At 45.3% G+C, this 20,305-nt stretch overlaps 1 protein-coding gene across 8 annotated transcripts in view; it reads right to left on the reverse strand.

The window, feature by feature from the left end:
• Positions 1 to 248: 248 nt before the first annotated feature.
• The window catches only part of BAZ2A (bromodomain adjacent to zinc finger domain 2A), a 61,761-nt gene continuing 41,704 nt past the window's right edge, over positions 249 to 20,305 (reverse strand). For 6 of the 8 annotated variants that reach the window (XM_079966331.1, XM_079966329.1, XM_079966330.1 and 3 more), the window contains exons 12-29: positions 20,026 to 20,106; positions 19,701 to 19,934; positions 18,129 to 18,383; positions 16,569 to 16,783; positions 15,828 to 15,902; positions 15,256 to 15,418; positions 14,194 to 14,253; positions 13,858 to 14,002; positions 12,005 to 12,585; positions 10,899 to 11,127; positions 10,231 to 10,386; positions 9,972 to 10,135; positions 9,040 to 9,323; positions 8,021 to 8,153; positions 7,506 to 7,652; positions 6,947 to 7,185; positions 6,214 to 6,357; positions 249 to 4,537 (exon numbers count right to left, since the gene is read on the reverse strand). In XM_079966331.1, coding sequence (XP_079822457.1) covers positions 4,369 to 4,537; positions 6,214 to 6,357; positions 6,947 to 7,185; positions 7,506 to 7,652; positions 8,021 to 8,153; positions 9,040 to 9,323; positions 9,972 to 10,135; positions 10,231 to 10,386; positions 10,899 to 11,127; positions 12,005 to 12,585; positions 13,858 to 14,002; positions 14,194 to 14,253; positions 15,256 to 15,418; positions 15,828 to 15,902; positions 16,569 to 16,783; positions 18,129 to 18,383; positions 19,701 to 19,934; positions 20,026 to 20,106 — 3,474 coding nt within the window. In that variant the 3' untranslated portion in view covers positions 249 to 4,368. The remainder of the gene's footprint in view (positions 4,538 to 6,213; positions 6,358 to 6,946; positions 7,186 to 7,505; positions 7,653 to 8,020; positions 8,154 to 9,039; positions 9,324 to 9,971; positions 10,136 to 10,230; positions 10,387 to 10,898; positions 11,128 to 12,004; positions 12,586 to 13,857; positions 14,003 to 14,193; positions 14,254 to 15,255; positions 15,419 to 15,827; positions 15,903 to 16,568; positions 16,784 to 18,128; positions 18,384 to 19,700; positions 19,935 to 20,025; positions 20,107 to 20,305) is intronic. The other 2 variants (XM_079966334.1, XM_079966335.1) reach the window with 2 other exon arrangements.

The following is a 20,305-nucleotide window of genomic DNA, read 5'->3' on the forward strand; positions in this document are numbered from 1 at the left end:
TACAGACGCACCTGCCCAGTCTCTACTTCAACATTAAGAGTGTGTGTTGTTTTTTTTTTAAAAAATGACGCATCTTCAAGCTTTCTGGCACCCATTGCATAGGTCCACATCTTAACAGGGTACTGAGGCAGGTTGCCAAAGAGGAGGAGGGGGAACAAGTCCATGTCTAGAGTGGTTAATGTTCAGCTTGTAGCAGAGCAATGCCCCTCCCCTCCCGCCCTGAGAAAAAGACAACATTCTCAAGCACATTCTTCTCTATCAAACGTGGGTTGTTTTTTTGTTTATTCTTTGAAACTTGACAAGCACTCTAACATCTGTACTTGTGGAAACATCACAAGGAAACAAACAGGAATTCTAGATTTTTTTTCCTTCCTTTTAAACCTTATTAAAAATGAGGTTGGTCCTAAAAATATAGAAAGAAATCAATTTAAATTCACAAAAAACTGTACATTATCAAAAATTCACTAAAACAAACACATTTGGTTATTCATATAAAAAGTGTGATGCCCCTCTTCCTGCTGTTCAGAGCATCTCACAGGATGTTGGGTTGGTTGGTTCCTTTCTGATATCAAATCAAGATGAAGGGGGAAGAAAAAGCCAGTAGTTGGATGATAAGGCCAATTATTCTAGTTGCAATTCTCAAAATCCAGTTGGGGGGGGGGGAATGCAGGTAACTTTCAAAAAGCAACAAGGTATTTTATACACTGACTCCCCTAATGAAGATCAAGATTAGGACAAACCTGGATTCATTCTTTTAAGGTGTGAGGGTTTGAATCTAAAAATTTTAACATTTCCATAACAAAACAAAACAAAAGCCCAACAATTAACACTTCCAAACTCTCTAGAGCTTTCTCATAGTTGAGAAAAAAATCCCAACAGATCAGGGGGAAAAACATTACTTAAAAAAAAACCCACCAAAAAGAAGCTGTTACAGCACAAGTTTAGATAAAATATAAATATTTATGCATAATATAAAGTCAGTTTCAAATAGACTTCAAATCTACCTCTTTATTTTAAAAGCAAAAACAAAACAAAACAAAAATCCCAAAATTTAAAATAAAATAAAGTTTGAGGTTATTTGATAGAAAAAGGCTACGTTTTGTTGAAAACAACTGGGGGTGGGGAGTGAGGTTGGGGTAGAGGAAGCACAGTAAGGGAGGTTTCAGTCTCCAGGCTACATCACCTGTGGCTGCATTTTACTTACATCAGTGCTCTTGCAACTGGATTGGTCGACGCGGGTAGGGGGAAAACACAAACACACACACACACCCCTCATTCAATTGTAGCACAGGTGGAAATGCGGGAGGAAAGCCATCTCCTGATGGGACCCTGCCAGCCGTTTATCTGCCCCTAAGTGATACCCGTAATTTACAATGGTTTGAGGAGCTAGGCTGGGTATGAAAAGCAGCTAGGGAGTTAAGGTTACAGGAGATGGCCTTCCTACCACTCCGATCCACCTGGGTGGTGGAAGAAGAGTGAAAGAAACAAGTCGTTTCCTCTTTTATCTCTCCTATATGCCTCCTATGCATCTGCACCACGGCCAAGAATACTGGACCAGCATCCTGAAACAGACTGGAGAAAAACCAATGGCAGCACCGCCCCTGTTCCAGGACAGAGGCAGCTGGGGTGGACTAGGATGTAAGCCTATGACTCCTGAATACAATAAGGGTCGGGTGAATCTGTTTCCCAGACAGCAGTCTCCTTAGAAACCATTGCTCAGCAACAGTGTGAGGCTGGTGCTTTGGAACCAGGTTATTACTGTGAATACAGATTGCTAGTAGGCATCCGTGCACCATGAGGGGGATGACTGATGGAGAGTTGCTGAATTGCAAGAAACGAGATGACCAATTATGCTTGTTAACAACTGCCTTGTGGACTGTTTGGGGTATTTTTCTTTTTTTAAAAGGCTAGAGACACATGTATTTTTAAAGACTTTGTTAAAACCGCATTCCCTCTTGCACCAAGTGCGAGCGGGAAGGATCACCTGGCTTCAGCCACAAATATTTGAATCTGCCAAGCGCTTAGCACCAGAAACCCAAAGACAGAAAGTATCACAACTGCTTATTCGCATCAGGCTCCTTCTCATGCTTTAATATGGGAACAATCCACCAGAATGTCTCTTGCATAGGTTGGATAGCAAAGAATCAGACACCTGCACATTCATCTCCATGGAAGCTTGTGCAAGAGCTGTTCTCGGTGGACTGCACGGGTTGTTAAATCATTCCCCAAAGCTGGAGCAATCCATTGCTTCAATGGAATAGGGCCTGGGGGTGGGACCCTCTACAGACCGCTCTATACCTGCTCAGGCAGCTTCAAAACAAATTCTGGTTTTGGTGGTTCTGGCACTGGAGTTAATGATAGTTCATTGAAACAGGCTACTCTTGCCCACATGGCAAAAATAACGATGAATGGAACCGCAATTATTTCTCCTCTGAAAACCATCAGAATCCAGTTGGAAAAGGGTTTAGAAAAAAGGCTAAAATGTTAAGAATGTTCACATGGGGTATGTATGAGTGGCGATCTAAGGTAAAATACTATATAGAAAATGTAGACAAAAGCTGAAAGGAAATACCTATGAATTCCAGATCTTTAGACTGAGGGCAGCTGTGGACATTCTGCAAAGGCCATAGTTGGTGGAAGCATGAGCTTCGTCCTTTCATGCTTCCAGCAAGCACTTGCATGTGCCCTCCACAGAGGCATGCACCGTGAGGAGACACACAAGTGATTACTCTCTTCACTTGCATGTAATGTCCAAAGCTGCCCTTCTAGATTGAATCTCAGTCAAGGTAACCAAAGGAGGCAGCACGATTTAGACCCCACAGGTTAAAAATATGGTCAGGAGACAGGAACCTAACATGGAGGAAGATGAAATGGTGGCAGTTTTCCCTCCCTTCTAATGGGCTTAATCCCACATCTTGCCTCAAGGAGGAAATACCTACGATAGATTGGGAATGGTGTTCCAAGGCAGGAAACAACAATCCTACCAAACGTACAGATAGATTGCAGATCAAACTTTGTAGACAGTAGCCATCCCTGAGGAATAACGCTGGGGCAGAGTTGGGGGACAGGGGACAGGGTGGGGACAACACTCAATAAGGCCAGAATCCCATGACATGATCTTCTGAAGAGCTGGAAGGGGGCATCAGAAAATCCTTCCTCTCAAAACGCAGGTTACATCAACCCCACTCCTGCAAGCTCCTTTACTTTGGTCCCTTGAAGCCTAGTGATACAATCCAGCAATGTTACCCACAACTAAGAGGGGGGGAAGAGCTGTATTCTTGCAGCTGAGACTTGGGCACTGCAATGGACTCATGAGCTGCCCCTGCTGAAGTGTTCCCTGTGGAATCAGGGGTGGGGAAGAGGCTAACAGGAAGATTCATCCAGCTAAACTGTGGTTTGCATGAGAGGGGATTATCTGGTTGATATTGTCTTCTTGGTACACACTCGTTCTGGATTATTCCCATTTTGTTCAACTCCCTTAGAAACTAAATCTGGAATAAACCAATATTGAGCAGGGGGTGTGTGATGTAGATTAACCAAATATAGGAATGCAAGATCCCAATTTCATACGAAGAGCTCAAGCTATGACCACCCCTCTGGAAGCAGCCCATCTTAGTTGAACCAAGAGAATGTGGCTCACAGGGGTGATACCCTTGAGAAGGGAGTACATCTTGCATTCACATGGGCAGAAGTACCTCGACATCCCAACTACTCCAGATGAACACCAGCTCTAAGCCATATACCCTTGGTTTCAGAAAGATCATTGGAAACTGGGGGAAGGAACCGTCCACGGCTACAGTGGTTGTTCAGCAGTGGTGGGGAGAAGAGGCCGGTTGAGACAGAGTTGGAAAGGGCAAAAGGGTGGGGTGGGGAGTAGAAGCAGCATGTTTCAGTGTCATCAAGGTTGTCATTCCCAGAGGCAGGAGTGATCTGCTTTATACATTTTCAACGCGACTCTAAAAAGGAGAAAAACTTAACGTTCACGTTACTGGCCATTAATGCATGGTACTGACACTGCACAGAAAAAAGTGTTCTTACACATTCACTAAGAACTATTGCTATTATTAAATAGCCCCAGCTAAGCTGGGGTTGTGGGTGGTTGTTTCTCCATTTGAAAAAAAGGAAACTTTTTTTTTTTTTTTGGCTTACACAGTTCAGAGAGTTTGTGTTGTTTAGAGCGAAGAAGTGAGGGGGGCGGGGGGGGGGGGGCTTCTGAGGATCCAGGCGGTGAGTGAAGCCGCCCCATCGTTAAATGCCAATCCAAGTCCAATCATTGTGAGAGGGGGAAACATTAATCAGCAGGTAGCAAGATGGAGCTCCAGAAGAGACAGTGTGCAGCACAGGGTTTCTCTCCCCATTCTGCCAGCTTCATGGGTTTGTCTCCTGTTTTCCCTGATAAAACTCCTCCCACCGGCTCTCAAAAAACTGGCGCATGGTCAGCCCTGCCTTGCCCACCTCGGACTCATCCTCATTAAAGGTCCGGCAGTTGTCGAACACCAGGGCAGCATCAGCAGCAAACTCCTCACAACTTGTGTACCTGCGGAGGACAAAGAGAGCAGCAGTCAGCTTCCTGGAAGCAGCTAAGAAGTCCAGCACTCAGGCAGAAACTGCAGGCGCCCTGCAACACCACAATCCTACCCCTTGGTGGTGAGGGCAGTCTCAATGCACACTGCTTTAGCCAGCTCTGAGTTACTGTGAATCACCCTTCTCTCAAGCTCTCCCCTCCCCTTCCTTCATTTCTTCCCAATGGCTAGAATGCAGGGGCAGATTATTATCATGTTATTACATTTATACCACACCTTTCCTCCAAGTAGTGCACCTTTTCCCTGTTCTACCTCCACAACAAACCTGTGAGGTAAGGTCTAGTCCCAAGTCACCTAGTGAGCTTCATAAGTTAGTGAGGATCGTGCTTTTTGAATCAGCACTCAATAGTTCAGTTGGTTAGAGCATAGGTAACGCCAAGGTTGCAGGTTCAATCTTTGTATGGGACAGCTGCATATTCCTGCATACATTGCAGGGGGTTGGACTAGATGATCCTCAAGGGTCCTTTCCAACTGTACAATTCTATGATTTGACACCTGGTCTCCCAGGCTCCAGTCCAACACTACATTGCACCAGCTTCTTTTTCAACAGCAGTAAGCAAATTTGGATTTGGGACCTGTCAGCTGTAGGAATGACTCCCTACAGGACGGCAGTATGGCATGTATACACTTGGCACAATTCCACCAGTCTTTCCTTTGCTTAGGCTACCACCATTTGCAGGTGTCATTAGGAAAGGGAGGAGGCTGCTGAGCTTGAGCAGCTAGCGGCAGGCTAATTTACAGGAAGGTTTCTCAAGTCAGAGACCTTAATTTACACTGTAAGAAATAGAAAGGAAAGATCTTGTGGCATTTTAAGAACTAACACAAATTTATTTGTGGTGTAAGCTTTCATGAGCAAGAGTCCAGCTCATCAGATGTAAGAAGTGCTCTCCAAGTTGGCAAGTAATGTATATACACATGGGTATGGAAGCAGGGGAAATAAAGCTAAAACATCAGAGGGAAATAAATTTCTAAATGTACAGACTGTGACAATTCTGATGAAACTTAAATGTAGTCCGATCTTGCATATATATTCCTGCCAACATTGGGCAATGCTCCATACATCCGGACTCTGGTCCACCAAATCTCATGCATTAATGAAGGGGTTAGTTTTCAAGATGCTACAACACTCTTGGATGGTTTTTCTGAAGCAGACAAATACAGCTACCACCCCTCAAGATTTTATTTTTTAAAAAAATCTCTTTCAATATCATGCCCAGGTGGTGGATAAAACACTGCACCTTTTTTTCTAAAAAGTTTTAACTCAAATTTTGCATGACTGCAAAGGACACCAGCTTTGTGATCACTACCTCTGCCATTCCTACATCACAACGCTTGGCCTCCCCAAGGCAGGCCTCGCCACACACTCCTTGCTCTGCGCAGTAAGCCCTCTGGAAACCTCAAGTTTAGTAACTCAGCAAAAGAAGCCAGGCCCAAGGGCTGAGGTATACTGCATGGGACCACCATGGGGCGTATGCTAGCTCCACCTGCACAAAACTACCCCATTTGTAGCACAAAAACCCTCCAACCAGGACCAACCCCCACAATTAGAAAGGGGTTGTGTGAGTGCCATTTGGATTTGCAAATGCCTTGAGCTGGCCCTGCCACCAGCAAGCTCCCTCCCTGGACTCACCCGCCGCGCAGCAGCCGTGCCCTCATGGTGGCAAAGTCCATAGGGTTTTTGATGATTTTCCGATAGCCAGGCACTAGCCGAGGGTTAACTGGTTCCAAGAAAGGCCAGGCAGCTTCATGTGATTCCATCTCCATCAGGATGATCCTGACAAAAAGGGGCCAACATAAGAGTCAGGGCTAAAGAAACTGAAGAGCTTATTGGCTGAGAAGGCCTTCCAAGGAGCAGGAGGAGCCCTAGAGTGGATTTACTGACACTCTAACCAAATTATTTATTTGGATCATTCATGTACCGCCTACTAACCGAAGAGGTTCTTACTAATTCTACTAAATAGGCAAGGGTTGCTCTGGTGGGCAAAGGTATACACAAGTTTTCCGGTCAGCTGCCTCTCTGCTTCTGAATCTCTGGGCCACAGCACATCTGAGAGGAAACAGCTGCTGCAGAAGCCCAATGTAAGTCCCTCACAGAGTGGGGCTGCTTCACCCAATGTCCACTGTGGATGTCTCTCTAGGCGGCAGATGCAAAAAGCCCAGGGAAAGCAAATGGGATTTACAAGCCTTCCACAGCCCTCAGATGCTCCAGGTGCCACTCTGCTTCTGAATCTCTGGGCCACAGCAAGTCTTAGAGCAAATAGTCCTTTCTCCTCTCCATTCAAACCTAACTGAAAGCTTATCCCTATGGCATATTCTGCTCCACACCCATCTCCCCTGGACACCAACTCCAAGGTGACACCTACTCGCAGAAGGTGAGGTCGGCACTCTGGCCTCGTGTAGACACTCTTCTTCGCTTGGAAGGAGATAGGCCTTCACCCGAGTATCGGGGCGGTACGTTGGCCAGGTTACTGCGCTGCTGGTTTGCTGCTGACCGAGATCGGGGCCGGAGCTCCTCCTTTCCAAAAAAAGCCCCGGAACTTCCACCTTTTCTTTTCTTGCCGCGTCGTGGAGAGCCATAGTCATCCTGGTATTCTCTTTGCATCTGTACCATAGAGAAATTGGAGGGGCGACAGGGATGTGTGTGTGAGAGAGAGGGAAGTAAAGAGCCATAAACTGGTGAATTTAGGAATCCCGCTTCAGGGAAGGGTTTCCCAAAGGCAGCACAAAAGCCTAGAGCTATCTGCTAGGGATACGGCACGGTCCCACACTGTTGCACACTCCCCACACGCTCCAACATTCAACACTCCCTCCCTTGGAATGCACCTCAGTACAAATTGTGGAGCAAAGGAAGCCCTGCCAATCGAGGAGGAAATATCAAAGAGTTTGGGATGGGACAGATTCTAGCCCACATGGAGCCAGCACCTGAGCGATGCAGAGGGAGCAGAACCAGTCACCGGCCGGCACCTCGGTCATCTTGGGCCGGTGGCAGTAGAGGTGGCAGCCACGATCGCAGCTATCGCATAGCAGCAGGTTCTCATCATCATCCCCTTTCCGGCACACTAGGCAAGTCTGAAGGGCAGGGAGAACAAGGAGGGGTGAGGACCAGCACCACATTCAGAGGTCCAAGGCCAAAGTCGAGCTCCGAGAGCTCTCCCTTTTCCCTTGTCCCAATTGAGCTCCTTCCCAGCTAGATTCATCCAAGCCACGGCTCTGCTCTAGCCAACCCCTTTGGAACAGAGAGATCTTTCTGCAGATCCCACAGCTGCTTCATCTCCTCCTAGTACAGGCTTCAGCACACATGTGCCCCTAAAGGCCACACAAGGAGGATCAAGTCTCTTCTCTGCACCAGGGATTTCACCAGTTACCTATGTTCACTTTGATTTCTTCATTTACGCTTCTTTCTATTTCCTACCCCCAACCCAGTGCTCCTTCCTCACCGCTCTGACAACGGACTTCTCCCAGGCAACAGAACGCTCTAGCTGGTAGATGCACAGAGAAACTTGGGCTGCACTATGGCATCTCTCCAAGGTCTGGCGCCACGTTCGCATCCGCGGTGTGATCTCGTATGAACTGCAGAAGAAAAAAATAGCAATCCATTACGATGGGGCGAAGTCAACCCTGCCCAGCAAAGGAAATTCTTCACCTGGAGTCTTTAGGGGCCATTCCAAATGGAAACATACTGTGAGAGATGGCAGGCCTTTGGCGCATCATCTGAAACTCCAGGATGGAATTGTCAGGGGAATCTATAGCTTCTGGCTCAGAGTCTTACTGCTCTAAACCACCTACATCCCTGTTATATTTCGTTCTCATTAACGTCCATCGTCGCCTAGCTCATAAGCATGCTAGGTAAACATTAGAAATCTGGTGAACTTTGACATTTATTGTTAAGCCTCAAAGACTTAAGTAGGCCCAAAAGGAAATCTAACAGTAGCCTTAAGTTCAAATCATTCTCATTTCCATCATATGCAGCAAAAAGGATATTTATCATACCTCAGGCCTGAGAGAAACAGATTCTTGCCAATAAGATTTCTGACATTTCCTGCTGGGCCTTGTAAAACCATAAGACTTACTGTTAAATGTCAACATTCACCAGATTTCTCACTTTTGCTGCAATGCACACATTTACCACTTTCTATTGCCTAAAAAGCCTCATGTCAAAACAACCAACAGCAGCAGTTTTCTTCCTTTCATCTTAGTATCTTCTCAATGCAATCAGACCTGGAATTTATCAAGACTCCTGCCCCAACAAAGTCCATATTCTCCCATTTCCACAAGAGGTTTTTTAAATGTTAGTTCCTGTGGGTTTTTACTATTTTACTTTAATGTAAACTGATTTAGGAGTCCCTGGTTAAAAGGAAGGGTATAAAAAAAGCTTTTTATAAATAGTGAGACGACCCTGATTCTCATTAGGAGTAAGGCCCTGGCAATTCAGTCAACAGTAAAAGAATACACCTACATTTCTGTGGTACCCAGCTCAAGGTTACTGGGGTTACTCAGCAAAGCTTTTTCTACCACCACCTCGTGAGGAGGCCAGAGGGGCTCTCTGAGGTATCTCCGCTCCAAGTTTTGCTCTAGCTCTGTCAGGCGAAGCACAGCTAGGTCTAAAGGGTTGGTGGTTTCACGCTTCATAGCTGGTCCTTCACGCCGGTTTTTTATGGTGATGTCTTCCAGAAGCTCCAGCTGATGCTCACAGTACTGCAAGTCGTTCCGAACAGAATCAGGTTCTGGACTTGTCCAGCCCTTTGGGGGGGGGGGGGTGGAAAGCAAAAACGTGAGATCAGGGCATGGCAGGAAGAAGAGGGGGTTGTGACACACTCTGGGAACCCCAGACGCATTTCCATGTACCAACCGAAACCAGTTCCTGCAGGTACACAGTTTTCAAGGTTGTGCTACTCCTGTTGCCAATGAAAAATATTTGCACCAAATAATGATGGTGCCTCTGGCACAGATGTGCAAAGAAGTCCCCATGTACTGGAACACTCACAGTCTTAAAATAGCCCATCAAAATGAAGAAGCTTGAATCATCATATGGTGCTGCCAATGTACATGGACCTCTAAAGGTGCCACCACAAAAAAAGAGAAGTCTTTGCTCTCAAATTGATTAGCTTTCTGCAGGGCAGTGTAGCTGCAAAGGTGCCAGCTGGGGAGTAATGCCCACATGCAAGAATGGAAATGCCAAGTTGACCTGGGTCATTTCTCTCCTCAGTTTTTCAACTCCAGAAACAAGGAAAGATCTCAATGTATGTTTTAAATTGTTACGGCAGATCTAGAGATTAGCAGGCACCCCCCAGGGTGATCTGTACAACGTGAGGTCATCCCCCACCCCACCCACAATAATAAGAAGAGTTATCAGGAGGGACTCAGCCTACCCTGGATCATGGTACCTACTCGGATCTGTAGATCAGCCATGAGTACCCGCTGCTCCAGCTCCTCCACCCACTGCAGAACAGACAGGTCTGCCTCAAAGGCCCGCTCAGCCATCGACCACTGGGCCAAGGTTTCCTGAGAGACAGGGTGGGCGGAATCCTCAGGATGGGTCTGGAAGATGGGATCTAGGTGGGAAGACCAGAAGAGTCCATTAGAGAAGTTAGGGATGTGGTAACGTGGCTCCCTGCCTCACTCCAGCCATACGATGAGCAGTTCTTACCATTGGCAGCTCGGGCACACACCTCCCGTAGGTACTCCTTGTGCTTGATAAGGTGCTTGTGCAGGGCTTTCTCGCGGATCCCTCGTGGGTGCAGTACCTGCACCATGGCTTCCAGCTCTTCTGGATCCTGCAGCCACCACCAGCCACTCTGCATCTCTGCAAGGAAGAGAAGAATGGGGAGGGGGAGGTGAACCAGCTCAGAGTCTGGGGCCACTGAATAAGCCACCGTTTCCGCACAGCATGCCTGTTAGCTCCCAAATGCTGCACTCTGGGTCTTGTGTCAGGTCAGCATGCATGCAAGGAACTGCACATCAGCTGCTTTCACGGTTCAGGAAGCCTTTAAGTAATGTGGAAGACAACCATATCTAGTGCAGTACTTGAGGGGGTTGTCCTTAAGAACAGATTTTTTAGTCCTCATGGGGAAAACATGAAACTGCATTGGCAGTTTCTACAAGGTCCTACAAACTGAAGACACTGTGGGGTGACGCTTCCAGGGGTTAGGAGATACCTATGGTCACTCATGGCGGATTCTCAGTCGCATCTTCTTACAAATGGTAAACCATTTCATCTTCCCTCACAATCCTTTTCCAAACCATAGTATCAATAACTTCAGAGTACGCACATAGTACAAATTATACAGAAGAAAAGGAGATGCAGGTTTCCCTCACCTGGAGGTATAGGCTGTGCTGTCAACTGTGTCAAATATTTCTGCTCAATTTGCTTGAAGAGTTTTGTAGGGGGGCGCCCCCGCCGTCTCGGCTGCCCTAGAGGTTCCTGGCCTTTAACGGGGACGTCCTTGGCTCTTGAGGAGCAAGTACTGTGAATCCTGGAGCTGGAATGGAGAGGGGTGGAGGCCAGTTGTGGCAATGCTGGGCTGGCGGTGGAAAGGCCATTCAGCTGTGAAGAGGGAAAGATCAGGATGCGTCAGACAAGGCATGAGCTCTAACAGGGCTTTAAAGTCAATCTTCTAGTGGAGTTGCCATCTGCTCAAGGAGCTGCCTGGCTGTTTTTTCAATCATGCCAACACTTATAGGTTACTATGTGGGCTTGAAAAAACTCAGCTACTACCTTATCTGAAGTCATTTGTTGTCTTATTGCTAGCTATTATATACGAGTGGAAGGCACCAGGGAATGGTGTATATTATCAGGGTAAGAGGATAACTAGATAGAGGACAATGAGATCAACAAAGGATGTTATAGTTTATCTATACCAAGTTGTGTCCTGAGGCAGGACAATCTTATAACCTAAAGCATCTCTGAGAGATGCCACTTCCCCTTTTGCCTTGAAAGCTTCGCAGGATAAGGTTTAAAAGCAATAAATATTATTATTTTTTTAAAAAAGAAAGCTTCGCAGGAAGACATCTACCCACTCAACGAGAAAGCTCATTCTAAATGACTTTTCACGGTTAGGAAATCCTTCCTGATGACAACTCTAAATCTACCTCTTGAATTCTAATCTATTACTTTTTGTCCGATTCCCTATAAACAGTAGTTTCCTGACATTACAGCTTCCTGTCTGATAGTTCCTACCTTGAACAGATAAGAAATGCAAAGCAATTCAGAAATAGCATTACCACCACCAGCCCCATGCTCTAGTTGTTACATGGAAACAAACCACTCACAGGGAACTGTCCCCAGGATTCAGGTAAAGGCCCTGCATTCAATTCCTTGTATTAATGCAGGCACCGTGTCCTTTGCTCCTCCACTGACCCAGGAAAGATCAGAATTGGAGCTTGCATTTCCTGGTAATGAAAGGTCTCTAGATGACACTCACCTGCCGGGTCGAGGCCTTTGACTGGTCCCTGGTCGGGGGCTTGCAGGTATGGGGGGCAGCTTTTATAGAGGGTTGTTCAACGGAGGTAGTAATTGGAGAGTCATTACAGGGTGCCCGGGGCAGCAGATTGAACCAGGCAACCTGTGTTTCTGTGGCACTTTCATCCTCTGCGGCAGAGTCTGGCAGCTCATCTGGGGGTAACGGGTCCCCTTTGCCAGGGCTGCTGTCTGGGGTAAGCACAGAACTGTTGAGCAGAGAGGATGCCTGCTGTGTCTGGCTGAGCCAGGACAGGAAGGCCGACTGGCTGAGGTCATGCTGGGATTGGCCCATGGGCACACAATCCTCCAAAAATCCATTGACAGACATGGGGGCGGGCTCTGGCAACTTGGGCTCCGACGACTCAGGCAGCAGCATATTGTCCCTCCACGGCCGGCTCCATGACCAAGAAGTTGTGCCATTTACGTAATCAGTAACCGGTGGAGTCTCAGTGGTCTCTTGTTTGATGGGCAATGCCTCAGGTTCTTCCTCCTTCAGGGCCTCTTCCTTCTCTGGCACGTTCTTGGGTGTCTCAGGGGAAGCTGCTTTGGAGGCAACAAAAATGATATCTCCCTAGGTTTTGCCACAAGATGGTGCTAAAAACTTATCTCAAAAATACAATGTCAGGGGTGGGTGCGGGGAGAACCTGTGGCCCTCCAGATGCTCTTCCATCAGCTCCAAGCAGCATGGCTGATGGTTAGAGATGATGGGAGTTGGGAGGGTCCAATGTCACCTAAAGGGCCACTGCTTCCTCATCTCTGTATGGAGTGAAGGAGGCAAGCACAGATACAGCAGATCTTTTTTCTTTTGGAAATTATCTTCCCTGCCTCCACCCCCTGACTGCAAGATAAACACTGATTCAAATCATTTGTGGATGTGGGTGCAGCTTTCTTGAGCGGGTAGAACAATGAGAGAAAAAGCAGCTAGCGCCCGAAAGATCAAGCATCAGCTTTTCAACAAGGGAGTCATTGGCCAAATGTTATATACAGCTGAAGTCTAAAGTGCGATTTAGTTCGCAGATATAATGCCCTATTAAATTACTCCACCCATCCAAATATATCCCATGCTGCCTCTGCACCCTCAGCAAACTTCAGTCAAATTGGCATTTCAATTTAAAAAGTGATATGTGGCCCACAGATTTAAAAACAGACATACAACCCTCCTGGCTCCACTTCCCACTTCTACTCTGGTCTTCTTGCCCCAAATTCTGAGCTGTCCCATGGCTCTTTCTAATTAGCCCATTAATTCTGATCTATTTTGCCAGCTGCAACAATCCTCGTGGCCCCAAGTTCTGAGGAGGGAGCCACCCCACAAAAAAACACGGAACACCACAAGAAACATAGGTTCTTCCTCGTCAGACCGGGATCTACAGTGCCATCTCTTGCTTTATAATAAAAAAGCAAACCGATAAATAAAAATAATATAAAATAACTATTAGGGCAAGGCACATATTAACAAAAACCACAATTTGTACGATAAAACAGGAACTATAAAATCGCAAATCAATAAACTGTAAAATAAACTAATAGGCAGACCCCAAACTCAGTAATGCCACCAGTACATTCCAAATGCCTGCATGAAGAGTCAGGTTGTTATTGAGCGTTGAAAAGAAGCCGCCACTGGTGTCTCCTGGGCCTCTGGGCGAATGGAGAGAATTCCAAGGCTCTCTCCAACATCCTCACATAATGTATAGCTCCCAAGGAGCCCCTCCCCGCAGGAGAACTTAAATGTTCAGTCAGGACGATATAGGAACAGGAGTTCCTCAACTATCATGGCCCCAAGTAGTTTAGCCTTTGTACATCTTAGGCTCTACATACCTGCTGAAACCTCACAACCTTCTACGAAGACCCCACCTAGGTGAGGCAGCACCCAATACCGACGTCGATATCGATCCTGCCCCAGGGATGAAGCCCGTAGCAGCTGTGAAGCATGGAGCAACTTCTTGCGGAAGAACATCTGGCGCTGCAGCAAGGAGGAGACCAGTAAGAGCACCATGTGTTATAAAGTGCCTGTGCAAAGCTCTGGTTACCACAGCAAAGAGCAACACACCTCCCTGATTATTCTACTGACAATCCCCAATATACACTTTAAAGTCTAGCTGCTACTACAGCTCCTTCCATTCTGTACTTATCTTTTCAAATACAAGCATTTACCTTGGAAAGCTTTTCAATTTGTCTCTCCAGCTCAGGCACACTGGAAACCGGAGTGTCATGCTGGGAAAGAAAGAAGATAACTTAGAGCCAAACCCTCGTGTTTCCCAGAAAATCTAGGCTGAATTGCTTTGGATACATTAAAAAAGATGCTAGAAAGAAGAAAGTGGGAAGTGATGAGCGGAAGGGAGGATCCAGCTGCTGCAACTTATGAAGTTGCAAAATCCACTAAGAGACAGGGGGAGCCCTCTTATTCTACAAAAGGCATCACAGAGAATATAGACTCCCTTCTTAAGACTCTTGCATCTTGCTAAAAGAACTGGTCATTTTGTTTTGTTTTTTTTGTTTTTTATAATAATTTTTATTAATTTCCACACATATAATAAAGAACAATGTAAAACAGTATCACATCATACTCATCGGTTCTTACTCTTCTTTCTTTGACTTCCCCATACCTCCCCATCCCTGCATCCTTGTTTAATAATTCTTTAGCAACCCTTGAGTCCATTATCTTAGTTCCCTTTCATAAAAATTTCTTAAGTTTTTTTTGTTTACTGCTGCAATTCTTTACTTCTTACCCCCTGACATCCTAACATTCCTCAATTTTGCAATTATTTTTAAGATATATTTTGAAGTTCTTCCAGTCCTCTTCCACTGTCATTTTGGTCATTTTGACAAGCTTAGATCTGCCTCAACGTCCATGGCCGAACATGATTTTTACCAAGGGTCACACTACTTTGAAGTTATTAGAAAGCAGAGGCAATTTAAATCTGTTCTAAAATATTAACTTTTATATGTTTTCAAGGATGGTTGTGAATTTCTCTTGATTTTATTGTTTTATCTTTTTGCGAATCGCTTTGAGGTTTTTTTGCAATCAAGCGGTGTATAAATTTTATGAAATAAAATAAAATTAGTTGGTCCAATAAAGGTTATTGCTCAAACTGTCCTGCACCTCATGACGATGACCAACACTGCTCCCTTCAAACCTGCACTTTGCTATTAGAACAGATATTCAGGGACACTGCATACGCCCTTCTCAGTTTACTCGCTCACACCTTCACCTACCTCATTGTCTTTCCGTGTCCTGCATGCTCTGCTTCTCTCCTCCTCCATTTCCATGTCCTCATTCTCTTCATTGATGCGTGAGCTCCGTCGCCACCGCCCTTCCTCCAAGCCTGTGATTTCTGACTCGGGGCGTCCTGTCTTCTTGGCTAGAGCAATCTTTAACCTACAGTGCAACAACAAGGCACCAGTAATGGAGAGAAAAGGGACACAATACATTACAGCGAGGGACTCTGGGATTGAGACTCAGGGCAAGTGTTATCCAGCTACTGCGCCTGCATGAGCTGATGCACAACTACTAGCCATTTGGAATTATTTCCTTAGGTGACCCACATACCAAAGGGAGGAGAACCAGAGGGGAAATCCTCTGGTAACTCCAAGAAGGTGGAAAATAAAGCAATCAATAATCACTTTGGCTCCTATAGTCACAGTAAGATTCCACACCACCAGAGATTACTTGATTTAAATAAATATAAGAGTGAAATGATCTCAGCCCTCTTCATCTAAGTGCCCCCTCCCACACCCACTGAGCTTTCTGGTTACACTGGGTCAAAACTAAATCCATGGATATGTACCTGCGCAGCTTTCCTTCAATGATCCATTTATTTCTCCTGTGGTTAGACATGTTCTCTAGGGTCTTGTCAATTTCACTGCAAGAGTTAAACAAAAAATTAGAAAGAGAAGTGGGGTGGGGTTCAACTGCAGAGAATTGGAAAATTTTCCCTTTTTATCAATATATGCACAATGCTCATTCAAGATCCATTACCCACCCCAGTACACATACACAGTCCAGTCTACAAGAGAATCTGTCAGCGGAAGAGTAAGGTAGCCACTCATTTCTTTAAGGCAGACATGCAAAGCTTATGTAGGTCCAATACTATTCTAATCTGTTCCCAGTGGTATCTTCCCAGAAAACAATTTGTTCTCTGTTCAGCACGTTTTCTACACAAAGCTCGGGTGCAATCTGGGTGGCCACATGCTAAAGTGCACAAAACCATTTATCTATTTATTTAACAGCATTTTTACCCCAATGTTCAGTCCAAAAATGCTCCCAGTGCAGCTTGCGTAAAATCAACAATGAACAAGATACTCTCTGCCTACAGCTGTGCAACCTTAGTGTGGTCACTAAGCATCTAAGATATGCTGAACCATCTAGCTCCTCTGCTTGTTTTCCTCTCTCAGCTCAAGAGAGTAAGATAGTATCATGGGGGAGGATGCCTCCCCATCCATATCTACGTATTATGAGCTCAGACTGTCACATACATATGGCCATGAGAGACACAACTCAGCAACTTGCCTGAGCTATCACCACTTACTTGATGATAAGAGCACTGCTGTTAAGTTCATTGACGAGGAAGGCCAGCACAGCAGCCTTTTTGTCAGGGGCTAGTGCCTGGAAGGGTTTAGTGCGCAAGCAGTCACATAGGTTCTCATCTGCCCCATAGGCTATGAGGAAGCAGCGAAGGATCTCAGACACAGTGTCACGGTTCAGGCTTATCTCAGAGAGTTTCTCGCCGAGGATCTTCAGGGACTGGCAGAAGAAAGGAGAGGACAATAATCAAAATGTGTCTGCCATGCCAACAGGAACATCCTGCACAGCATTCAAGACTCTTTCAGAAAACTACCACCACCTGTAGGAGAAAACTACTACCACCAAGCCAAACCTCACTAGGGAGTGATCTGTTCATGACAACTGGGTAATAATTAGCCACCTCCACCACCTTAATGTCAACTCTAAACTGTTCTTTTTTAAAAAAAATAATAGAACAAGAGTATGGCTGGCAATATCTGTTGGGTCCATAATGTATTGAGACTGCCCCATGGCTAGAACAACGGTTCTAAGCGAAACAGGCAAATGTGCTAATACGTCCAATTTGCAGGTTTCAGATTTCACACAATTTCTCTTTTCTTGGCGCAGAATTTTGATTAAGCTGCCTCCCTCGACCCTTTAAAGTACAAGTTTACATAGGGCTAGATAGAATTGATGGCAATAAGTAGAACAGATGCAAATAGATCACTGGGGAGGAAAAGAGCCATGAAGATCTCACACCATGGTCAATGAAGCCTCCCTCCAAGCTCCCTCTCATAAAAATATTTAGCAGATAATTCCATGCAACTTTTAAGTTCTCCCTGAAACCTTGAATGCTAGAAGCATTCTTTTTTAAAAATAAAATGAAATGAAAAATTCTATTCTCAGGAACCGGCACTGCAAGCCATAGTCTGCCACTAGCAGCAGGCTTGCAGCTATAGCAAGCCAGCATCCCTGACAATGACGCTTCTTCCTATCCTCCATAGACAGCAATCTAGTCTACATCCTACTCACAAAGTAGATACAGGAAAAAACCACAATAGTCAGGCCTGCACATATACCACAATTCCACGGGAGAACAGGAAACTTGCATAATGTGGTATTGGGTGCAGCTTCCTGAGACTCTCAGCTTTCATTTCAATTAAAAATATACAATGTTTTTCTAGCTTTCTGAGCTTTTCGTTTGCATAAAAGTGTGTAGGCAATGCCTACTAACATCTCAGAAGAAAGAGGACTTGTTGAAACAGATTCTCGGTGTTTGGGGCAGAGTTTCAGTGCTTTGCACAGTTTGCTGCCCTTCCTCATAGTGAACTCAGAATGCAAAAATAAGAGAAATTGTGCAAATGTATTCAATTTTCCTTGGTGCAAAATTGGGGGGTTGTCTAAACTATGTCTCTCTCTCTCTCTCTTACACACACACACACACAGCTGATTATACCATTAGAATATTCGGCATGCACCAGACTACAAACCCATTCCGTTTTCACACCAGTACTTCACTCCATATGATTTCTTATATTCAAACATGCAGATTGATGTGACCCAGAACATACATACATGGGCCTACCTGGCAGAAGGGAGGGAGGCCAGGATCATACAGTGCAGCCTTCACCAGCTTCACCAGGAGGTCTAACACTTCACCCAAACTATCGCCTACATTGAAGAGGCCCTCTTGCAGCGTACTCAGACTGGGGACCTCCCTGGCTACATCAAAGCCCAGCACCTTGCCATAGTTGTGTAGGAATTCCACAATGGCTAAGCAGTCTGAGAAAGCATGGCTGGGCAAAACCAATCCAGGGATGCGAGAAAATTCTGGAAGAGGCTGGGAAAGACAAAATATCAGTACAGAGAGCATCAGTACAGACTTGTGATCTAGCAGAATAGCTAGCCCTACTCATACTGCAACTCAGCCACACGAAAGGCTGATAATATACAATGTCTAACAAGGTAGAAAATCAGAGAACATTTTCCCAGTGTGGAAAGCCTGCCAGCCCTCCAAAGCCAGGTGCCCAGATTTCCCTGTCTCAAACTATATTAAATTCCACCAGATCAAGTCCATATTTAGACAAAAATGCATTGTTTGTTTAGTATTGGTACAATTAAGGAATCTGGTGCAGAAAACTGGCATCCTGAAATGTAAACATCTGAGCCAGAGTCGCCGCCTCAGTTTCAGTGCCAGATATCATTTTGTGGTAAACCCAGAAGACCCCCTAAGCTGATGCTACACAACAAAATAGTGTTGCTTGGGCGGGAGTGTCTTGGTAAGGGATGAGGACTTTCAAGTTACAATAAACACACAGCTGCTACAGGTTTGAAAATTTCCCCTTCATAATATTTGGAACAGCATGGTATAGGCATGGTGCACTGTTCTATGCTGCATTATTTGCTACTGTTAGCATGCAGCACAGAAACATACCATACTGTGACTTCATAACACTGGCAAGCTCCTCTAGATATTAAGAGGTGAAGGTAGGAATTAAACGTTCAACTGCTATTTTTAGTAGTGGCTCTGCTTTTACGTATCATGTAATTCTAGCCAAAGCTGTACAGGATAGTTAATAGTCTGGCAGACATTTAGAAGATACGGAGATGCTTAGGGCTTCCTTCATCAGTTGGCAGGGCTTCAACTACCTACACAGCTTTCTCTACCCACCTTTGCCCATGACTCTTCTTCCCCATCTCTACCCTTAATGCCAATCCATCCCAACTTTCGTAAGATTGTCCAAACCATACTGCAACCAACCAACCTCCCTCCGGACCCCCCAATCCCTCGCAATGCCAACAAAAATAAATAATTTTATAAAGGACCTACCCACGTGAGGCTGACACAAAAATCCCTGCACAAGCATTATGCAGTAGATCATTATCCAATAAGATTCAATCAGATCATTATGTCCCCATCTCTCTCCCCTCTTTCCCCCCAATGCCTATGACAATAGTATCTCATACCGAAAATAAACAAACTCTGAAAAAGACACTGTGAATTGAAAGCGGAGACGCTATATGTTCTTTTCCATGCTTATTTGTTCGTTTTACAATACAATTTTTTAAAAAATAAAAACTGATTTAAATAAATAAACAAACGAATGGAATAGGGGGCTGTCTCCCAACCTCTAAATAGCCAAGCAATTCTATGCACCTGGTGGTCCCCTAGACACATATCTTCAGTGGGCTTCTTCATTTCCTCCAGAATCATTTGCTGCCGCTGTCGTTCTTCCTGACGCCGAGCTAGAAGATTCTTATCCACCTTTCGGGGAACCTTGGCTGGTACTGGCAGCTTTTTTTCCTTGGGCTTCACTTTTTCTTTCAGCTTTGCCTTCTCCTTCAGCTTCTCTGGCTTATTCTTTTCTGGCTTGTTCTTTTCCTTCTTTACCTGGAGAGGAGGAGGGACATGGCAAGGTTTACATGCAATTATTCAGGACCTGCCAACCTTCCAACTTTTCAAAGGGCCATTCCTGACCCACCTTCGGCTTCTTTTTTACTTCCTTGGCCTTGACCTCTTTGGGCTTGAGTGCCTTGGCCTCTTGCCTCTGCTTATTTTGCACCTATGGAAAAAAATAAGCATGAGGAATTCTGTCAAGGAGAGAATCCACTCAAAAAGAAGAAACCTAAGGGGAAGGAGAAAGCCATTGCTCTGTCTTTACAGTAGTAGCTCCCAAAACATTTACTAGGAACATTTATCAATTAAAGTTTGACTGCTTTTCGGCTTAACTAGGAGATTATTTTCCTATATTTCATTAATTT

The sequence above is a fragment of the Podarcis cretensis genome (assembly GCF_951804945.1).
Source record: "Podarcis cretensis genome assembly, chromosome: 2".
Classification (NCBI taxonomy): domain Eukaryota; kingdom Metazoa; phylum Chordata; class Lepidosauria; order Squamata; family Lacertidae; genus Podarcis; species Podarcis cretensis.